Here is a 16,952-nt window from a genome sequence, read left to right on the forward strand (position 1 = left end):
TATATATATATATATATATATATATATACACATGTATATTTATAAGAGTTATACATGTATTTCTGTTGTCCAGTGATGATAAAAATGGCAACAGGGATAATTTAAGTAGGGAACTCATTATTGCATAAAAATCATGAACATACAATTCTGCTGTATTTATTTTTCCTTTTACAAAGAAATTGTGCCTTTTTTATTTTCATTATTCATGGATTCATATTTGCTAATTATTCCATTGCTGATTAATCAGTTGAAAGTTTTAGGGTTGCAGTTTCTGAATTCAGATCTCAAGTGTAAGGGAATGTAATCCATAGTCATATTCATATAAGAATGTAATGATTCTGTACCTCTAACTAAATCTTTACATGAAAGTTCTGAGACAATAACTTACCTTCACACACACACACAAATGCTATCTTCCTTGCATGTATGTCTCTGAGATGTGCATGCCACTAGATTTGAGATAATTCCAACCTAAATTTGCATGTTGAACATGAACTGCATTGGTGCATGATGATGTCATCATGTGAGAAAATCTCTCCACCAATAGGAGTAACTCTAACTCCCCTTATGTGCTTGCACTATAATAACATCATTTTTTCCTTGGCATTTCATTGAGCATACATGTTAAAATTTCTCATCTGAGTTCAGTGTGAGGAGATTTGCAATTGTTAACAAAACTTTGATTTTCAATTTCTCTAGCTTTGTTTTTCTCAAAATCATTCATTATTTTTGTGAATTCTCAAATGATGGTTACTTATACTTTGTCCTGTATAAGTGACGATGTTGAACAACAAAGGCTGCAACGTGGTATAGATTACCACATGCTTGTTGGTCCTCCTAGTTCCATCCTGTCAGCCAACATTTTTTCTTCTCAGTTGGGAATGGTCTATTAGATTATGAATTTGCTTTGGGTGGTGCCTTACCATTCGAGATGTGTCCTTAATCTACCAATCTCTTTCTGGATTTCATCCTTCGGTATATTCTTTTCCTTATCTTTTGCCTGTGTCCTTTAATATTGCTCATTCTTCACTTCATAAACCCAATTGTTGGGGTTTACTTCATTTTTCTCCTTGTTTTCTTTCTCTAACAGCTTCTCACTCATACCCATATGCCTCGTCCCCATCACATTTGTGATTTTTTTGTCCTAATTCACTAACATTCTTCCTTTCCTTTCTAGATTCTCTCTCTATGGTATCTACAGGGTGTCCCTAAAGTCTGGACACATAGGAAATCTCATTAACTATATTCTTTTTACCTCCACAGATTAAATATGAAGCTTTGTTTTATGTGAATGGTGAGGTTAGCAGACAGAATGTTCGATACTGGTCGCAAAGCAATCTGCATTGGGTGGACCATTCCAAACAGCAAGGAGCACAAAAAATTATAATGTGGTGTGGTTTGTGGAAAGCTCGTGTGTTGGGGCCATTTTTCTTCGATGAACATGTAACTGGTGAGACTTATCTCCCCATGTTGAGAGACCAGTTAATGCCCAAACTTGAAAGGCTAGGTGAAGGACTTCCTGAGTGGTTCCAACAGGATAGCGCCCCTGCCCACTTCACCACGGTGGTAAGAGATTGGCTGAATGACAATTTCCCTAACTGGATTGGAAGACGTGGTCATGTGGAGTGGTCTCCTCATTCACCAGACCTCAGCCCCTTGACTTCTTTTTCTCACAGGCTGATTCAATTGCTTTAGAACCCAATTGAAAAGATGAATTATTCTTCTCTACTCTGTTTATTACACTACAATCTGCGATTATAAAATTTAAAAGTCACTAATATACACTCTCTATGGCTAAACTTACAAACATAGTTTATATCTATGTCTCTCACTAACTTACTTACTCTAAATTGGTTGTTTATATATATATTGCCCAACTGAGGTCTAGAACTTTCTACAAACTATGAGATGGTATGATGTAACAATACCTAAAGCAATGAGAAAGTTTGAGTAATGCAATTGAACTACACAACAAATGATTCGTAAACAGTTACCGAAGCAAACTTGCCATAACTATTACTTCTAAAACTAACTTACTTTAATGCTCACACAATAAAATCTAAATAATACTATTGTACTTAACTTTAAATGAACAGTCGCGTTTATCTAACAGATTAATTATTTGTAGAATAATAGTATATGTCTATACTGCAGCTTACTTAAACATAAGCCTATTGATTGTTGAAAACTGGAGAATTGGTTAATTTTAATGTCAGTTAAGGAAATAATTAATCCATTAATAATTCACAAAGTATTATAATACAATTGACTGAATTTGTCAAAATTCCTCTAATTGGGTCCAGGGGAGCAACTCCTTTTCCTCCCCTCAGTTATCCTTATTTGCCTGGAATTTCTACTTGTAAGTTAGCACTCCTAATCTTTTTTATCTGGTAAAAAGATGAACAGTGGTTCCCGAAAGAGTGCTGTCACTCACAGAAAAATGTGTACTGTATTTCAATGTATGTAAACTTGTGCACAAATGATTTGTACAGAAATTTTGCAAATTATTTGCTTCAACTCTGTCATTACTGAGTGAAGAAGAAAAATGTAATTCATTTTATTTTTGTGCTTTATTAGATTCATGATTTACCAAAAATTCTAACTAATATTGGGTTAAATGTTTCTCAATTGTTTTTTTTAAATAATATTATTTTTAATGTTATGTGTTTCAAATAAAAATTCAATCTCCAACAGGGGACTAGTTAATTCCAATCCCAAAATTTCCCAAACCAATTCATACAATATTAGTTTTATAAAGTGCTTTTAAATTAACATTAACAATGCAGAACCATTACCACTTTAGAAAAACAATTTCATGCACATATTATTATAACATACACTAGTCCTAAAATTTCAGCATGTGATAGACAGATGTGTAGCCAGTAAGGCCTTGATATCAGAGTTACAGAGAAACTAGGTAGAACTTTGAACAATATGTTTGTAGGATCAGTCTTTATATTCAAAACATGCAATATATCCACAGACAAATGTACTGGTTGTAAATCCAGTTTAAGAGGAAACTGTAACTATAAGAATATAATATATATATAGTTTGACATGCAAACTTTGTGGTTCTGTATACATTAGTGAAACAGGCAGAACTATTAGGGATAGAATTAAGGAATGCCTTCCTGCTCTGCACACATTCAGCAATAAAGCCAGTGCTGTGGCTGAACAGTTTGACAAACATGATATAATTGATATTGATTGTATCATAATAGAAAACATTCTTACCCACTGCCGCAGTTTTTTAGATAGAAAATGTAAAGAAGTCCTATTAGTTTCAGGGAATAAGTAGAGCTAAACAAAAAATTAACCAAGAATTTTTAATAACTACTGTTTGTACTTAATTTGTATAATAACATATTTCCTGTATGCTTTAAATAGTATAATTTTGTCTGTTTGCATGTACTTTCAATTTTATAGTGTACAACAATATAATTTAAAACAAATATGTTTATATATTCTTGCATGAAATCCACTTTATTATGAAGACTTGAATTATTTTGAAATCTTTTATATAAGCCCAAATCAGTTAGCAAATGTCTTGTTTGCCCCATTTAAGCTGTAATGGCAAAATGTTGGCTTAAGTAACACCAATTGTGTTTGTTGGAGTAATATTTTGTGTTTTATTTATCTTTTTAACAATGAATATAACTCTCCAGTTTGTGCTACAAACTTTAAATTCTCATACTTTTAAGATACTTTGTAAAACAATATACTTCAGTAGCTATATTTTAAAACACACCTATTTTCCCAACTTTGTTATAGACTGGCTGAAATCTCCTTGTGGACTGGCATTTGGGAATCACTGTTTTAGAATTTCTGTATTGTTATGCTAAATATTTTTTAACTTTTAAATGCATGTTCCAACATATCTACTTTTATTTCATTTATTATTTGCAATAAGAAAAGCTAGTAACAAGTGATGAACAGTGTTTCAACTTTGCTAAAGTGCCTTGAAATTATGTGCTGTTATTTTTTCTAATGCTTGTTAAAGGGGTTGAAAAGATGCAATAAATGTCCTTAAATTCTGTTTTTTCTTAATATGAATATATTAAAAGAAAGTTGCTTCACCATTTCAACCTCTTCACTATTTTGTTGTGTTATAGGGAAAGTATTTCCTATTTTTTTCTTTTATTAGTTAATCTTTGTACAAAGCTACATTTAGGCTATCTGAGCAGAGTTTTTGCTGAGTTTGAATAGATAGATAAAGAGGAATGTACTTAGTCAACATCTACCACCAGCTCTTGGTCCATTTCATCTGGCTGAACAGTGAGATTTCACTGTCACTTATAGTGAAACCATGGAGTTCATGAAATATAAAAATACTATTTTTTATCTTACAGTTTTCACAATTCATTTACATAATCTCTAGAATCTCATAAATGAATATCAAAAGTTTTTTGAGGTAAATGTTTATATTTTATTGTCTGTTTTTTCTACTATATCACTAACTCTTTGTATCATCATCAACATAAAATGCAATGAAATGTTTAAAATTAACAAAGGAAAATATACCTTTCAACTGTTCATAGAATTGTTTTCAAACTTCTTTTTCTTGTGATGTGTAATTTTATGTCTTTATCTTTTCACTTAGAGTCTATATTTAATTTTCCTTTCAAATTGTTCATCATTTACTTTTTAAGACAACACATCAACCAATTCTTGCAGGGCTTTATGATGTAATTTCAGCAGACTCCATGCACAGACACGTTGAAAAAACAAGATAGCAGTTACACATGCATTATGTTTATTAATCCTTCACAATCCAGGCGACAAGTTAAACTTATAAATATCATTAAACCTTTCAAATATTCATTTTATAACAAAAATAATACATAACTAACTAAAATGTAAATGTAAAACCAAAATGCAATTTAACTATCTACCAATCTAATATGTATAAGATGAGAAAGTATATGCAAATGCTAGGGATCCCACACTCAACAATGTACTAAACTTGGTTTCCACATTATAATACAAAATCCATACAGTGCTAAAGTTTCTTCTCTAAGTTACACAATTAGAGAGAAATGTGCTCTTTCTAAGCAACAATTTAAATTTGAATGGCATGCTTATAAGCAACGGCAACAAAGCTTCGATTTCTCAGGTAGACCTGGCTGACCTTAAACTTAGAAAGAATTTACAGTGGTTTTCAGGGGAGAAGAAAATTTTCAAACATTTCCAGACAATAATAAAATATGCCTGTATAGTGGACTTTGACAGTTTAACCTATCAGTCTATGTTAAGTACTCACATTTGTTTGTATAAGGGCTCTTAAAAGTTGAGAATTGTAACGTCGAGTGGATCACATGACAGCAAAAACTGCAGTTTTAGATGTTTATTTTTAGAATAAAGGAATAAAACTTGATAATAATAATTTCATTAAAATACATTGATAATAAAGTGGTTTAATTAAATTTTAAATGTAATGTAGTACCAATGCAGAAAGTAATTTAAAAAAGTAGCACAGGCTATAGGATTAATCTCTCTTCTCACTCCTTCGCTCTTCACCTTTCTTTCCTTTTCTTCTCCCCTGACCCCATCTATGGTCTTTTGCACCCAGTCCATTGTTAGCTATGGTCAATGTGTTGAACACCTTCCTACATGTTTCTCACCCTGTCCTCTCTTTGTCTTCTTTGTCCCATTTGTTTTTGTTTGCACTTTCCCATTCCTTGCTTTTTCCTTCATCTCTGTGTTAGCCTTTTTCATATTCATTATTATCATATGTGCCTTCACTTGCCATATTTATCACCTTTGGCTGGCTTTCCTTTCTTTGACTATTTATATCTATTACCCATTTTGGGATGTTTCCTTTTCTTCTACCCCCCTCTTTTTATGGTAGCTGCTAAGTTGGAGGAGGGGGTCTTGTCTTGGGATCTGGATCCTTTCTCACACCCACTCAGTGTTGGGTACTTACAGACACTTCATTCTTCTCTTATCTCAACTGACTTCAGCCTATCTTCTTTGCCTGTGAACTATGGTTTATCTTGTCACTGGATTTTACACTTCTTGTTCTTTCCCTGCATGAGAGGTTTTTTCCCTTTTGGGGACTCTGGCTTCATTAGAACCTCTCCTTCATTTAAGACATCCCCTCATTTTTCTCCTACAGTGGACCTTATGAACCCTGGGTATACTTTGTATTATTCCTAGGAATTAACAGGATGACTGGGCCTTGCCTGTCCTACTTTCTATGTTCCTTACCACCTCTCCAACCAATCCTCTCCCTCCTTCAAAGCCTCTCTCTCTGATTGGGGTACATTTTTGTGGGGGCAAGTCTTCCAACATTTGTACATTGGACTAGTGTCTCCTCCCCATCAACATGCTTGACCTTTATGCTCCTATTGACAGTTAGTTCCCTTGGTCATGCTCCACTCAACCTTTTCTCTGGCCTTTCTTTGTTACAACCACCTTTGTGGCTCCTTCTCTGGAATCTTTTTGTTTTCAGGTGCTAATTATACACTTCTGTGCCTGTTTACATCCTTTACTGGGAGGTTTCTTATTGGCGAGCTACCTATCTTGACCAGTCCTTATTCTGTCAACAGAGTAGCTTCTGCATCCCCAGATTTTCCCTGGGGGTTTACTCTTGATTGGAAGTGTCCTTCTTGGACACTTTGTCACCCTTCTCTGCTCTTGGCTTCCTATCTTACACTTCTCTATTCCATTTTCTTCAGCTCTAGCTGTCATTTTTCTCATCCAGGCCTGGTCTTACCTGTTTCTCTATACCTACTCTCTTATTTGTCTCATTCTTCTTGATCCTGGATTTACACTCGTCTGTCCTTCATGGGCCCTCTTGTTGGAGCTTCTCTGACTGCTTTGGTCCTGATATGCTTGTTAATTGAACCTCTCCTTTCCCTCATCAGTATCTCTTCTCTTTCTTAGTTCACACACACTTTCACTTCCCTTCTTCACTGAGAGTTTTCTTCTTTCCACTCTTATGCATTGAATGTGCATGGTCTGTCAGCCAATCAACTGGATTTTCCACTACTGAGGCAATATTCCCCTTCCTCTCTTCCTTCCACTGTATTTCTCTGTTGCCATTGGTGGCAGGTTTTTTGTCATTGGTCCTTCTGCCACCCATTTCCTCCAGGCAGTAATTCTGTGCATCACCTTTCTAACCAGCCTGTTCATTGAAGGATTCTTGGTCTCAGCCTTTCTTAGTTGTCGAGTGGCCATGTCCATGAGTTTTCTCCTTTCCCAGTACCAAAATATGTTCTCTTATCCAGTTTTTTTTATTCTGTCCCACTCATCTATCTTCCTCATCCTGTTCATTTACCTGACTGGAACTTTGTTGGGGCTTTGCTTGATCTCATGCATGCCCCATTTAAGCTACTGCTTTCTTTCCTTTTTTAACACCTTTCTCTCCTGACTTATTCCATCCTCTTTATTTTCTGTGTTTAGTGTTGTTCTTCTATATGTTCTCCAGGTGTTTCTCATACCTTCTTCTACCACACTTCTCCTTTCCTCTCTCTGGACTGATTCTTTCTTCTTTGGTCTTCAACTGTTTGGAGGTAAACCATGTTTCTCTCCCGTTTCCCTTCCTTCCTTCTCCTCTTTACAATTGGGCCATCCAGATCCAGCTTGGCTTCTGTTCTGTTGGATAGTTCTGAATACTCTATCACAGACCTAGTACTTTAAGGGTCCCCATCATCCTTTTCCATTCTTATCCTGGGACCCCTATTTTCTATGAACCTTGTTCCTTTTTCATTTTCAGGATGGGCCCATTGACTTCCTGTTGTCTCGTTCGTCTCAGGATGTTGATGCTTGCATTCTATTCGTCACTCTTTTCATTCACTTCCATCTCTTCTTTTCCAGGTGGGCATGAGGACTTTCTTCACACATCCATCTCCATCTCTGTACCTTCTGGCTGTTTTATATCCTGATAATTCTTCTATTGCTTCACCATTTTGGGTAGAATGTGCACCACCATTTCCCTTTCATTCAGTAGGTTCCCAGTGGGCAGATAGTTTTGCTTCCCGGGATATACATACCAAAAATCTGCATTGAGCCAGAATAATGGAAAGCACTTACACCATCTGCCTGGCTTTACATTGTGCCTACTGCGAGTTGTGGTGTTCTGCAAGACCAGTTGAGGTTTTCCCGTAGTATGTGTATTTCTATCTATATCACATTTTTTGTCCAAATCAGACGTGCTTATTTCAGGAATATCATGGAAAAAGCCAGTGTCAGAGGAGTGTTTCTGCTCACTTCTCCAGTTCATGCATGCTGGCTTTTAAAAATAGGGTTTCGAAGTCACCCATTGCAGTATCTCTAGTAAAAGACCTTTCCAAACTGAAGGACCAATGGGGTACATTCTAACCCCCCCCCCTCCCTTATTGAGTAGAGTACAGAAGACACTTACCAGTTCCTAGCTGCTGGGCTAGTAGGTTATGGAGAATCCTCACCAGTTGCGACCTAATTGCTGGGGCTGGAGTAAGGGGTTCCATTACAGTGAGAAGTGGGACTGTGGTGACACTGAGAGTGTAGTGTGGGTCACCCCACATATATAAATATCTGTGAAACATCACAAACTACATATGGACATATGATACAACTCACTATGCCAATACCTATATCTCACAAGTCCTCCTTCTGCAGCTAGTGGGCCCTTGGAGACTGACGGTAGAGTTGAGGTGAACACACTATACATACTACTTATGTATATCTCACACACTACTCTTGCAACTGGCAAGGAGCCCATAGATAATAATGGTCAAGTAGAAGTGTGAATAAGTATCCATATTGAGACAAATTCATACACTGTGCTCCTCCTGCAGCTGGCATGGGGCCCGTAGAAACTGGTGGTTGAGGAGGAGATCATGGATACATATCACAAGTGCCCTTGTTCCACAGCTGGTTTTGGCCTGTCAGATGTGCTTGTAGAGGAGATGAACAAAAAAGGTATGGTTTGAAGAAGCCCCAACCTCACTACACATCTTGGCTGTCCAACATCTTGTGTGCAAGTACTTGAATGGCCATGTACTAATTCTGCCTGCAAGTGACACAAATCTGGTTTATTTGCTTCTCTTCTTTCCTATGTAGGCAAAGAGTATACCCTGGATGAGACAAGGTCTGATCTCCTATGGATGTTCCCTTATGGAGCCCCTGCCTTTGGGTGTCATGTCCCATGGGCTTCCTTCAGACACTTTCTGAAGGGGTCTCATCTAAGCACTCTTTGCACCAGTCTCTCCACCATCTCAATGTGGGATTCTAAGTCTATTTGTGTGGTGGGGAGTATTCGTTTCAGTTAACGTTTTCCTTACCTGAAAATGTATTTCCAGTAGATACCTCCATACACATTCCCATACATCTTCCTCACTTCCAGTGCACATTTCTTACTTGCCTCTTCAAAGAATGAAGATTCACGAGTGCATATGTATAGGGGAGTTAGTGTGCATGTAGGTGTGTTGCTCTGCTATTGATAGAGGGCTTTTTCTGCATGATGACATCATGCAGTGGTGCAAGTTCATGTGAAATTTAGTGGGAATTTTTACAAGTCTAGTGGCATGCAAGTCTCTTTGGCAGATTGTATGGAAGAGCAGTGGAAGATAGTTACACTGTGTGTGGAAGTGATTATCAGAAATGCATTTTCATGTAAGGAAAATGTTAAATTTAAAATGTTAAATGTGTTTGCAGAAAGTTATAGATTTGAATTGTATGATATGCATTTAGAACATATTCAAGATTTTAATTTCATTAGAAATGTTCTTCTTTTTCCAGTTTTCTGTCAGGAATGATTACTTTTATCATCGTCTTTTGTTCCCTGATGATACTGGTTGTTGGTGTATTACTTTTATTACTTAAATTTTGGATTCAACAAAAAGTGAAAAAAGCAGTTTCCCAGAAGGAAAATGGTGATAAACAGTGTTGTGTTGGATTTTTTCATCCCTACTGCAATGCTGGAGGTGGTGGTGAGAGAGTATTATGGTCTGCAATAAAATCTCTTCAGACAAAGTAAGTATTATTAATTCATTGTCACTTTCACTATACTAGTGTAAAGGGCAACCACCAAATATGATGCTTTTATCAAAAAAGACATAGAATTCTATTTTTGCTCATTAAAAACACCTAAAAGCCAGCTATAAAAAAAAAGAAAATTATAAGAGATTCCTAATAATATAAATAATGTAGTTAAGCCAGTCATATATATATATATATATAAATGAACAAAAAACAAATTGGCAACTTTGACCATGTGTTTAACAAGTCTTGACTTTTATCTTTTACACCCATTGATATCTTCATATACAGTGAAACACAACTCTTTAAAACGTTTGAAGAAATTGATCTTTGTTGTTATGTGAACCAGATAGACTTGACAAAATATAATCATCTACATACAGCTGAGATTTAGTTTATTTGCATAAAGTGTTCACAAATTGATTTTATTTTTCTGGTGTTGTCATAAGACTTTTCTTAAAAGTTATGAAATGTTTATATTTCTAATTTTGCACCTTCTACATACTTGTTGAAATTAACCCTTTCCAGATAGTGAGCATCTTTCAGGTATTAATGCACAGTTGCATAAACAATTTCAATGTTTAAGTATATAATTCTAAATATTTCAACAATTTTGTACTCAAAAACATGTTAGAATTTATATTTTGTTATTTTGTAACTTTTATTTAGAATAATTTGTTAATCAACTCTAATAATACAGGTAATAAATTAATGATAGCAACTGTGTACCCATAGTTACTTTGGTATGCCCTTAATTCTTGTACAAATTTAGTAAGGACTGAGAGAGTATAATCTCCATGTTTAAGTCATACTCATGATAGAGCTATCAATAATTTTGTATATAAAGGTACTTGAGATCTGCTTCGTGGCTTATGTACTCTCAATAATTTAACCAAAATTAGAAAACTCGTAAACATTGTCCAGGTAGAATTGTTGTTTTTTGTACTGTAATTGCCACTGTATAGTAGGTACGTTTTACTGTTTAGTTAACTGGTCATCATGTGCATCAACCTCCACTAGTGAAATGCAATGTAGTAATCTTATTAGATATCCTAAGAAGAGTACTGCTTGTTACATGTTTAAATAATTTACTCATAGTAAACAGCCTATATGTTTTTTATTCTGAAAACTCAAGAGTGTAGTGGGTGATAATTGCTATACTAATAGACAAATAGTTAGACTTTTTTAATCTTAACTGTTTTTTTTCTGCCAGTTAAGCTTGAGATTTTTCTGAATTTCTGACTAACTATACTTTTTTTTCATTTTTAGGGGAAAGATAAAAAAAAAATCTTTATTAGATTTTGCTCTCTTGGTTTTGTTTTTGTAGATAGTTTGTTATCTCAGTTCTATAACCCTTTCCAACAAAGATGTAAACAAATAAAGGAAGCTTTTAATTCAGAGTATTAATTTTTGACACAAAGATCTAATCTAAATGTGGATTTTAATGCTAAAACTTATTTCCTTTATTTTGAGTTTCATATTTCAACCTTTTCATTTGAACAATAAGCAGACCACCTATAGCTCAAATTACAAACTACGTAACACTCCAGTAGCATGTATTTGCAATATGGAGGCCAAAACTACACATAGTATTTCAAATAGGAGCAGAAACTTGTATTAATCTACCTACTTCCTCTTTATCTCAAGATTTTTATAAATATTTTGCAAATTATTATATTTTATTTCTTAATAATCCACTAAGTTACAAAATTTCACTACAGAAATTGTAGAACAAGAACAATCATATCATGATAATGTCTTTCTACAAGAAAAAACGCTTGAATATTGTAAACAAATTTCACTGTAAGATGCGAAAATTTAATCCCCACTTCTACCATCACTCCCATTTTTTTTCTATTTTTAATTTTTACTTCAACTGTTTGAAGTTTTGGTAATAAGTAAAGTACAAAACAGTCAGTAAAACATTGTATTCTATTTTTTAATTCCATTTTCAGCTATTTTGTACCTTATTTTTCGACATTCATGCTAAGTATTGCTTATTTAAATGACAAGTTCTCAAATGCCTTTCTAAATGATTTCCAACAAGACTCCAACACCATGCTGTTAACAGAAGTCCAACTGATAGGTCTGTAGTTTCCTTGGTTCTCCCTCAACCCCTTCATTTTTTAAAATAAGAGTGCACTAACAGTCATATCCAGAAACTTTTCTTATGTCAAGCGTTGTTTATAAAATAACTGGTAAAAACGCCTACCACATCTTTACTTAGTGTTTATATAAGGTTTTAGAATAGATGCTCTATGACTGATGGTGTTACTTTGAAGAAACATCTTAAACTTTTAACAAAACCACTTTTTAGTAAGTAAAAATATAATATAGTAAAAATCCTTCCCATTTTAAAAAATACCGATCAGTCTAGGTACATGAATGTCTTAATTTCCTTCATAATATGGTTGTGATTGGAATATTGTAAAAGGTCCAATATTATTTTCATCTTTCTCTATGTCCCAGATCGCTCATTGGTAATACTGAGGGTTTTTAAGGACTAAAATTGCATTTCAGTATTTTAGAGATGGGGGTGCAAGGGGGTCTTGAAACCTTATAAGTGTAGTGAGTGTTGGTATAATAAGCCTAAAGTATAGATGTAGTGTTTGGATCACCTAGCCTAGAGTCAAGTGCATAAAATTTATCACAAAAGTAAAAATATTGATTCAATTTTAAACTTAAATCATTTCTGAATTTGGCTATTTTCTGTTATATCACTAATGTTTTTAAATAAAAAACAAATCTCTTTAATCAACAGACTCTAAATTAAGAAATCAACAAATATTTTTGCCAGTTTTGTTGTTTATACATTTCATTTTATACTTTCAGTGCATAGACTAACAACAATATTAGGTTATACTTTTGTTGCTAAGCAACATGACATAAAAGCCATTGTTGGAACATAGTGTTACCAAAAATGCACTGCCTTTTCTATATATATATTAGAAGTTGTTAATCTAACTGATTTTTACCAATAATTACTCTATGAATATGTCACAAATTTATTTTATGAATGATCTTAATTTTGATTGGCTCACAAAGGTATATACCGATGTTTGACTATCTTGACTGCACTTTTCTGCCTCTTTGTTGATCAAGCTTGATTTTGCAAAATTTATTTATTTCAGTTTACTATGAAATGTGAGGTTAGGGTAAACTAAACTATGGGGTGGGGTAATATTACTTAATCATTTTTGAAGGGCTATATGCTACTAATAAATAAATGACACACAATGTTAAAATGAATACACAATTAAAAACATGTTTCGACATTTACTACCTGATGATGTCATGGTAAAAACATCAAAACATATAGACTCCACATTTTAGAAATGTTTTAATTGTGTATTTATTTTATCATCTCTCTCTCTCTCTGTCTTTTTCAGTTCATATAAACATAACATTTTCAGTCATATTTCATGTTTTCAGATAAGGTAAGACATAATTCTTTAAATATATGTTTAAAATTTGTACTTAAAATGCTAATATTGTACATTAAAGTTGTGCTATTTATTGTTTCAGTTATTCACTTCTTGAAACTAGTTTCATAAATTGGAAAATATAACATTTAACATCCTGTAAAATGTTAGAGGAGAGAAATAGTAATTAAAATAAATATTGGTTAACATAGGTTTGTCTTTTCTTGAAGGTATTCTCACGTTGAGTGCACTGTCTACACTGGGGATTCTGATGTTACTTCTGAAGAGATTTTGGCTCAGGCTGAAGCAAGATTCAACATTCATTTAACAAAGCCTGTTCAGTTTGTGTTTTTGTCCCGACGTCGATGGGTAGAAGCAAGCATGTACCCTTATTTTACTCTTCTCGGCCAAAGTTTAGGATCCATGTATTTAGCACTTGAAGCTCTTTTTAAGTTTGTACCTGATGTATATATTGATAGCATGGGATATGCTTTTACTGTTCCTTTATTCAAATATTTTGGTGGTTGCAGAATAGCTTGTTATGTACATTATCCCACAATCAGTACTGATATGTTGGAAAGAGTTTCACACCAAGTGGAAGCACACAACAATAGATCCTTTATTTCCAGAAGTCCTCTTTTGTCTGCATTTAAACTTCGATATTACCAAATGTTTGCATCTTTATATGGTCTTGTTGGCCGATGTTCAGACATTGTTCTTGTTAATTCCAGTTGGACCCAAGGACACATTCTTTCTCTATGGAATTTACCATCCACCACTTTTCTTGTGTATCCACCATGTGACGTCAAAGAATTTAAAAAAATTTCATTGGAAAAAAATAACACTAGGTCAGATTGTTTGAAAATAATTTCTATAGGCCAGTTTAGACCAGAAAAAGACCATCCCCTTCAGATTAAGGCTTTCAGTGAGTTCTTAAAAAGAAGATCTGGACAAAAAATGCAGCCAATTAAATTAGTAATAGTTGGAAGTTGTCGCAATAAAGAAGATGAAGAGAGAGTAAATCAGTTACAAGACCTTTGTCATAGTTTAGACGTTGTTGAAAATGTGGAATTTAAAATCAACATATCGTATTCTGATTTATTGTTGGAAATGAAAGAGGCAACAATTGGCCTACACACAATGTGGAATGAACACTTTGGAATAGGTAAGATTAAAAAGTTATGCTTTTGAAAATCATAACATAATGACCATGAGTTTACTTAAACATTGTGAAGTACTTGTTTGATTTTACTTACAGGACTGTGTATTATTTTGCTGTATTTCAACACCTTAAAGGCTCATGGCATTCTTATCTATTATCATAACCATTCTCAAGCAGCAAATTTGGCAAAACAAGTTATTCAAATACAAATGTTCACTGCTTGTCTTGTCAGTTTAATAACTTGAAAGATCACTAGAAATAATTACTACATGTATACATTCATTTGTGAACGGCATTAAATAAAATTATATTCCCACACAAAGAACCTACTCCAAACTATTTTTTTCTTAAATATCAAATGGAAAATAAGTCTTCATATGGTTAACCATTAACAGAAACTTCCCATTTTTTGTTACTTTTCTTCAAGTAATTTCAGCTACCTTTTAAGTTGCAATTATAAATATCAATCATAGTGTTTTATAATTGTAATATATTTCCTGATATTCATGTTTTAACAACTCGATGAGTGATATGAGATTAGCTCACTCCTGCTCAATGTTAGATCTATGTTAGAAACTATTCCATGATAGACAGTACAAGGTGCAAGTCATCAATCTCAGCTGTAGATTTTGTTGCTTAAAGTGATTTTGCACTTTGGAAGCAAGAATAAATTCAAAATAAAGTTAGTGTATATAACAATAACTATATCATTGTTTTTTTTAAGTTGAAATTGATATAAACACTGCATTTTGAGAAGAAAAAAACAGAACATAATCTGTAGTTATCAAGATAGAATTTTGTGACAGACCAGCATTTTAAATTAAGTCTTCACACGCTTTTCACTAGATTATTAAATCAAATGTTTTCATTATCAGTCCCATTTCAGCCAGGCTGCTTTCTGTACCTGACTATTATTACTGAAATATTCTCCACTTCAATGTTTTACACACTCATTTATCTTGATATATATATAACATTTTAGTATTGTTTTTTAGAAAATAAGATATTATTATCCAGTACTATTTTTGTATGTTTATACGATAAATAGGTGGACCTCTTATTGGTTTTGAGTTGCAGTTGATATTTGACGGTGTAAACATCCTTCTTTGAAGTGACAAGTTATTTTTTGTGAAATGCTATGCCATGTTGAAATGTACATGTAACTAAAAAACTAGGAAAACTCATTCAAGATAATTTTTAGTGGGTCCATGTCCAGACAGACAGCAGTGTGTCATGCAGCCAAAACAACCTGCAGGATACACTGCATTATTGACACGAGTAATAGTTTAGCAATTTTCCACTATCTGTAGACTGTGGTAATCGAAGCTATCACATAATTTCATTGGATGTGTTCTGCTGGACCCTATCTTCACATACCATATTTCAAGGCAATCCATTAAAAAATACACGAGATATTAAATCTCAAATCTTGATTGAATTTCTACCTTTTTTTCTTTGCACCAAGAGTATGGACATTTTATTTGAGAGAAAAACATACTTGCCTTTCATGGATTGTTTTTCAAATTTGGTACACTAATAGATCTTTACAACCTATAATTAGGTGTCAAATTTGGTCTCAATATAAGCTACATGTACAAAGTTATTAAAAATTCACTCAATTTTGACCGAAATTTTTGCCCATGCCTGCCAAAAAGTCACATGAGCTACCAGTCTGAATTTTTTACTACAGCTTCATCTAAGAGTGAAGGTGAACGGTTTTTAGTTTTTTATCATTTGGATTAAAGATGGTTGATTTACAACAGCACAAGTATTGGTTAGGTCAAGTAAACTAGATTAGCAGTTTTTTGCTCAAGTTTTAAAAAAAAATCATACAGGTGGATGGTTAGTATTCGTTATTCATTGCCAACTTTTAAGCACAAATTTGCTATATTTTATGAAAGTTCCTAACTAAAGAGTTTTTATCGTCATATGATGCCCCCCAGTGGCACAGTAGTCTGTCTGCGGCCTTACAAAGCTAGAAACAGGGATTTTGATACCTCTAGTTGGCAAAACACAGATAGCCCATTGTGCAGCTTTGTGCTTAACTAACAAACAATAACAATCATCATGTGATATTAGCTAAAGCAATTAGCATAAATAATGATGCTTGATATGGCTATACCAAGTGCATGTGGGTGATGACAAGAAACTGTTAATCTAGTTTCCATGACGTTACTATAAAGGAAGTTAGTAACACTGTTTTAGACAGGAAAACTATAACATATATTTTAAAGAATCTGGTTGTTTCTGTAAGTTATAGGTCTGTTCCAAATAATAGGGTTGTGATCCTTTCATACTTGCTGTGGTTTGTGGTATGTATTGACAAAAGGTCATGTTGAACAAACAATTTGGCCTGACTAACTAATTGAATGAATATTTGCTGTAAAATTCTTATCAATGCTATC

At 33.8% G+C, this 16,952-nt stretch overlaps 1 protein-coding gene across 2 annotated transcripts in view; it reads left to right on the forward strand.

Moving 5' to 3' along the window:
* Positions 1-16,952, forward strand: part of LOC106467135 (GDP-Man:Man(3)GlcNAc(2)-PP-Dol alpha-1,2-mannosyltransferase-like) — a 40,662-nt gene that overhangs the window by 10,201 nt on the left and 13,509 nt on the right. For both annotated transcript variants that reach the window (XM_013927455.2, XM_013927454.2), the window contains exons 2-3: positions 9,724-9,957; positions 13,616-14,550. In XM_013927455.2, the coding sequence (XP_013782909.1) occupies positions 9,737-9,957; positions 13,616-14,550 (1,156 nt within the window). In that variant the 5' untranslated portion in view covers positions 9,724-9,736. The remainder of the gene's footprint in view (positions 1-9,723; positions 9,958-13,615; positions 14,551-16,952) is intronic.

Source organism: Limulus polyphemus, unplaced genomic scaffold (assembly GCF_000517525.1).
Source record: "Limulus polyphemus unplaced genomic scaffold, Limulus_polyphemus-2.1.2 Scaffold2499, whole genome shotgun sequence".
NCBI lineage: Eukaryota > Metazoa > Arthropoda > Merostomata > Xiphosura > Limulidae > Limulus > Limulus polyphemus.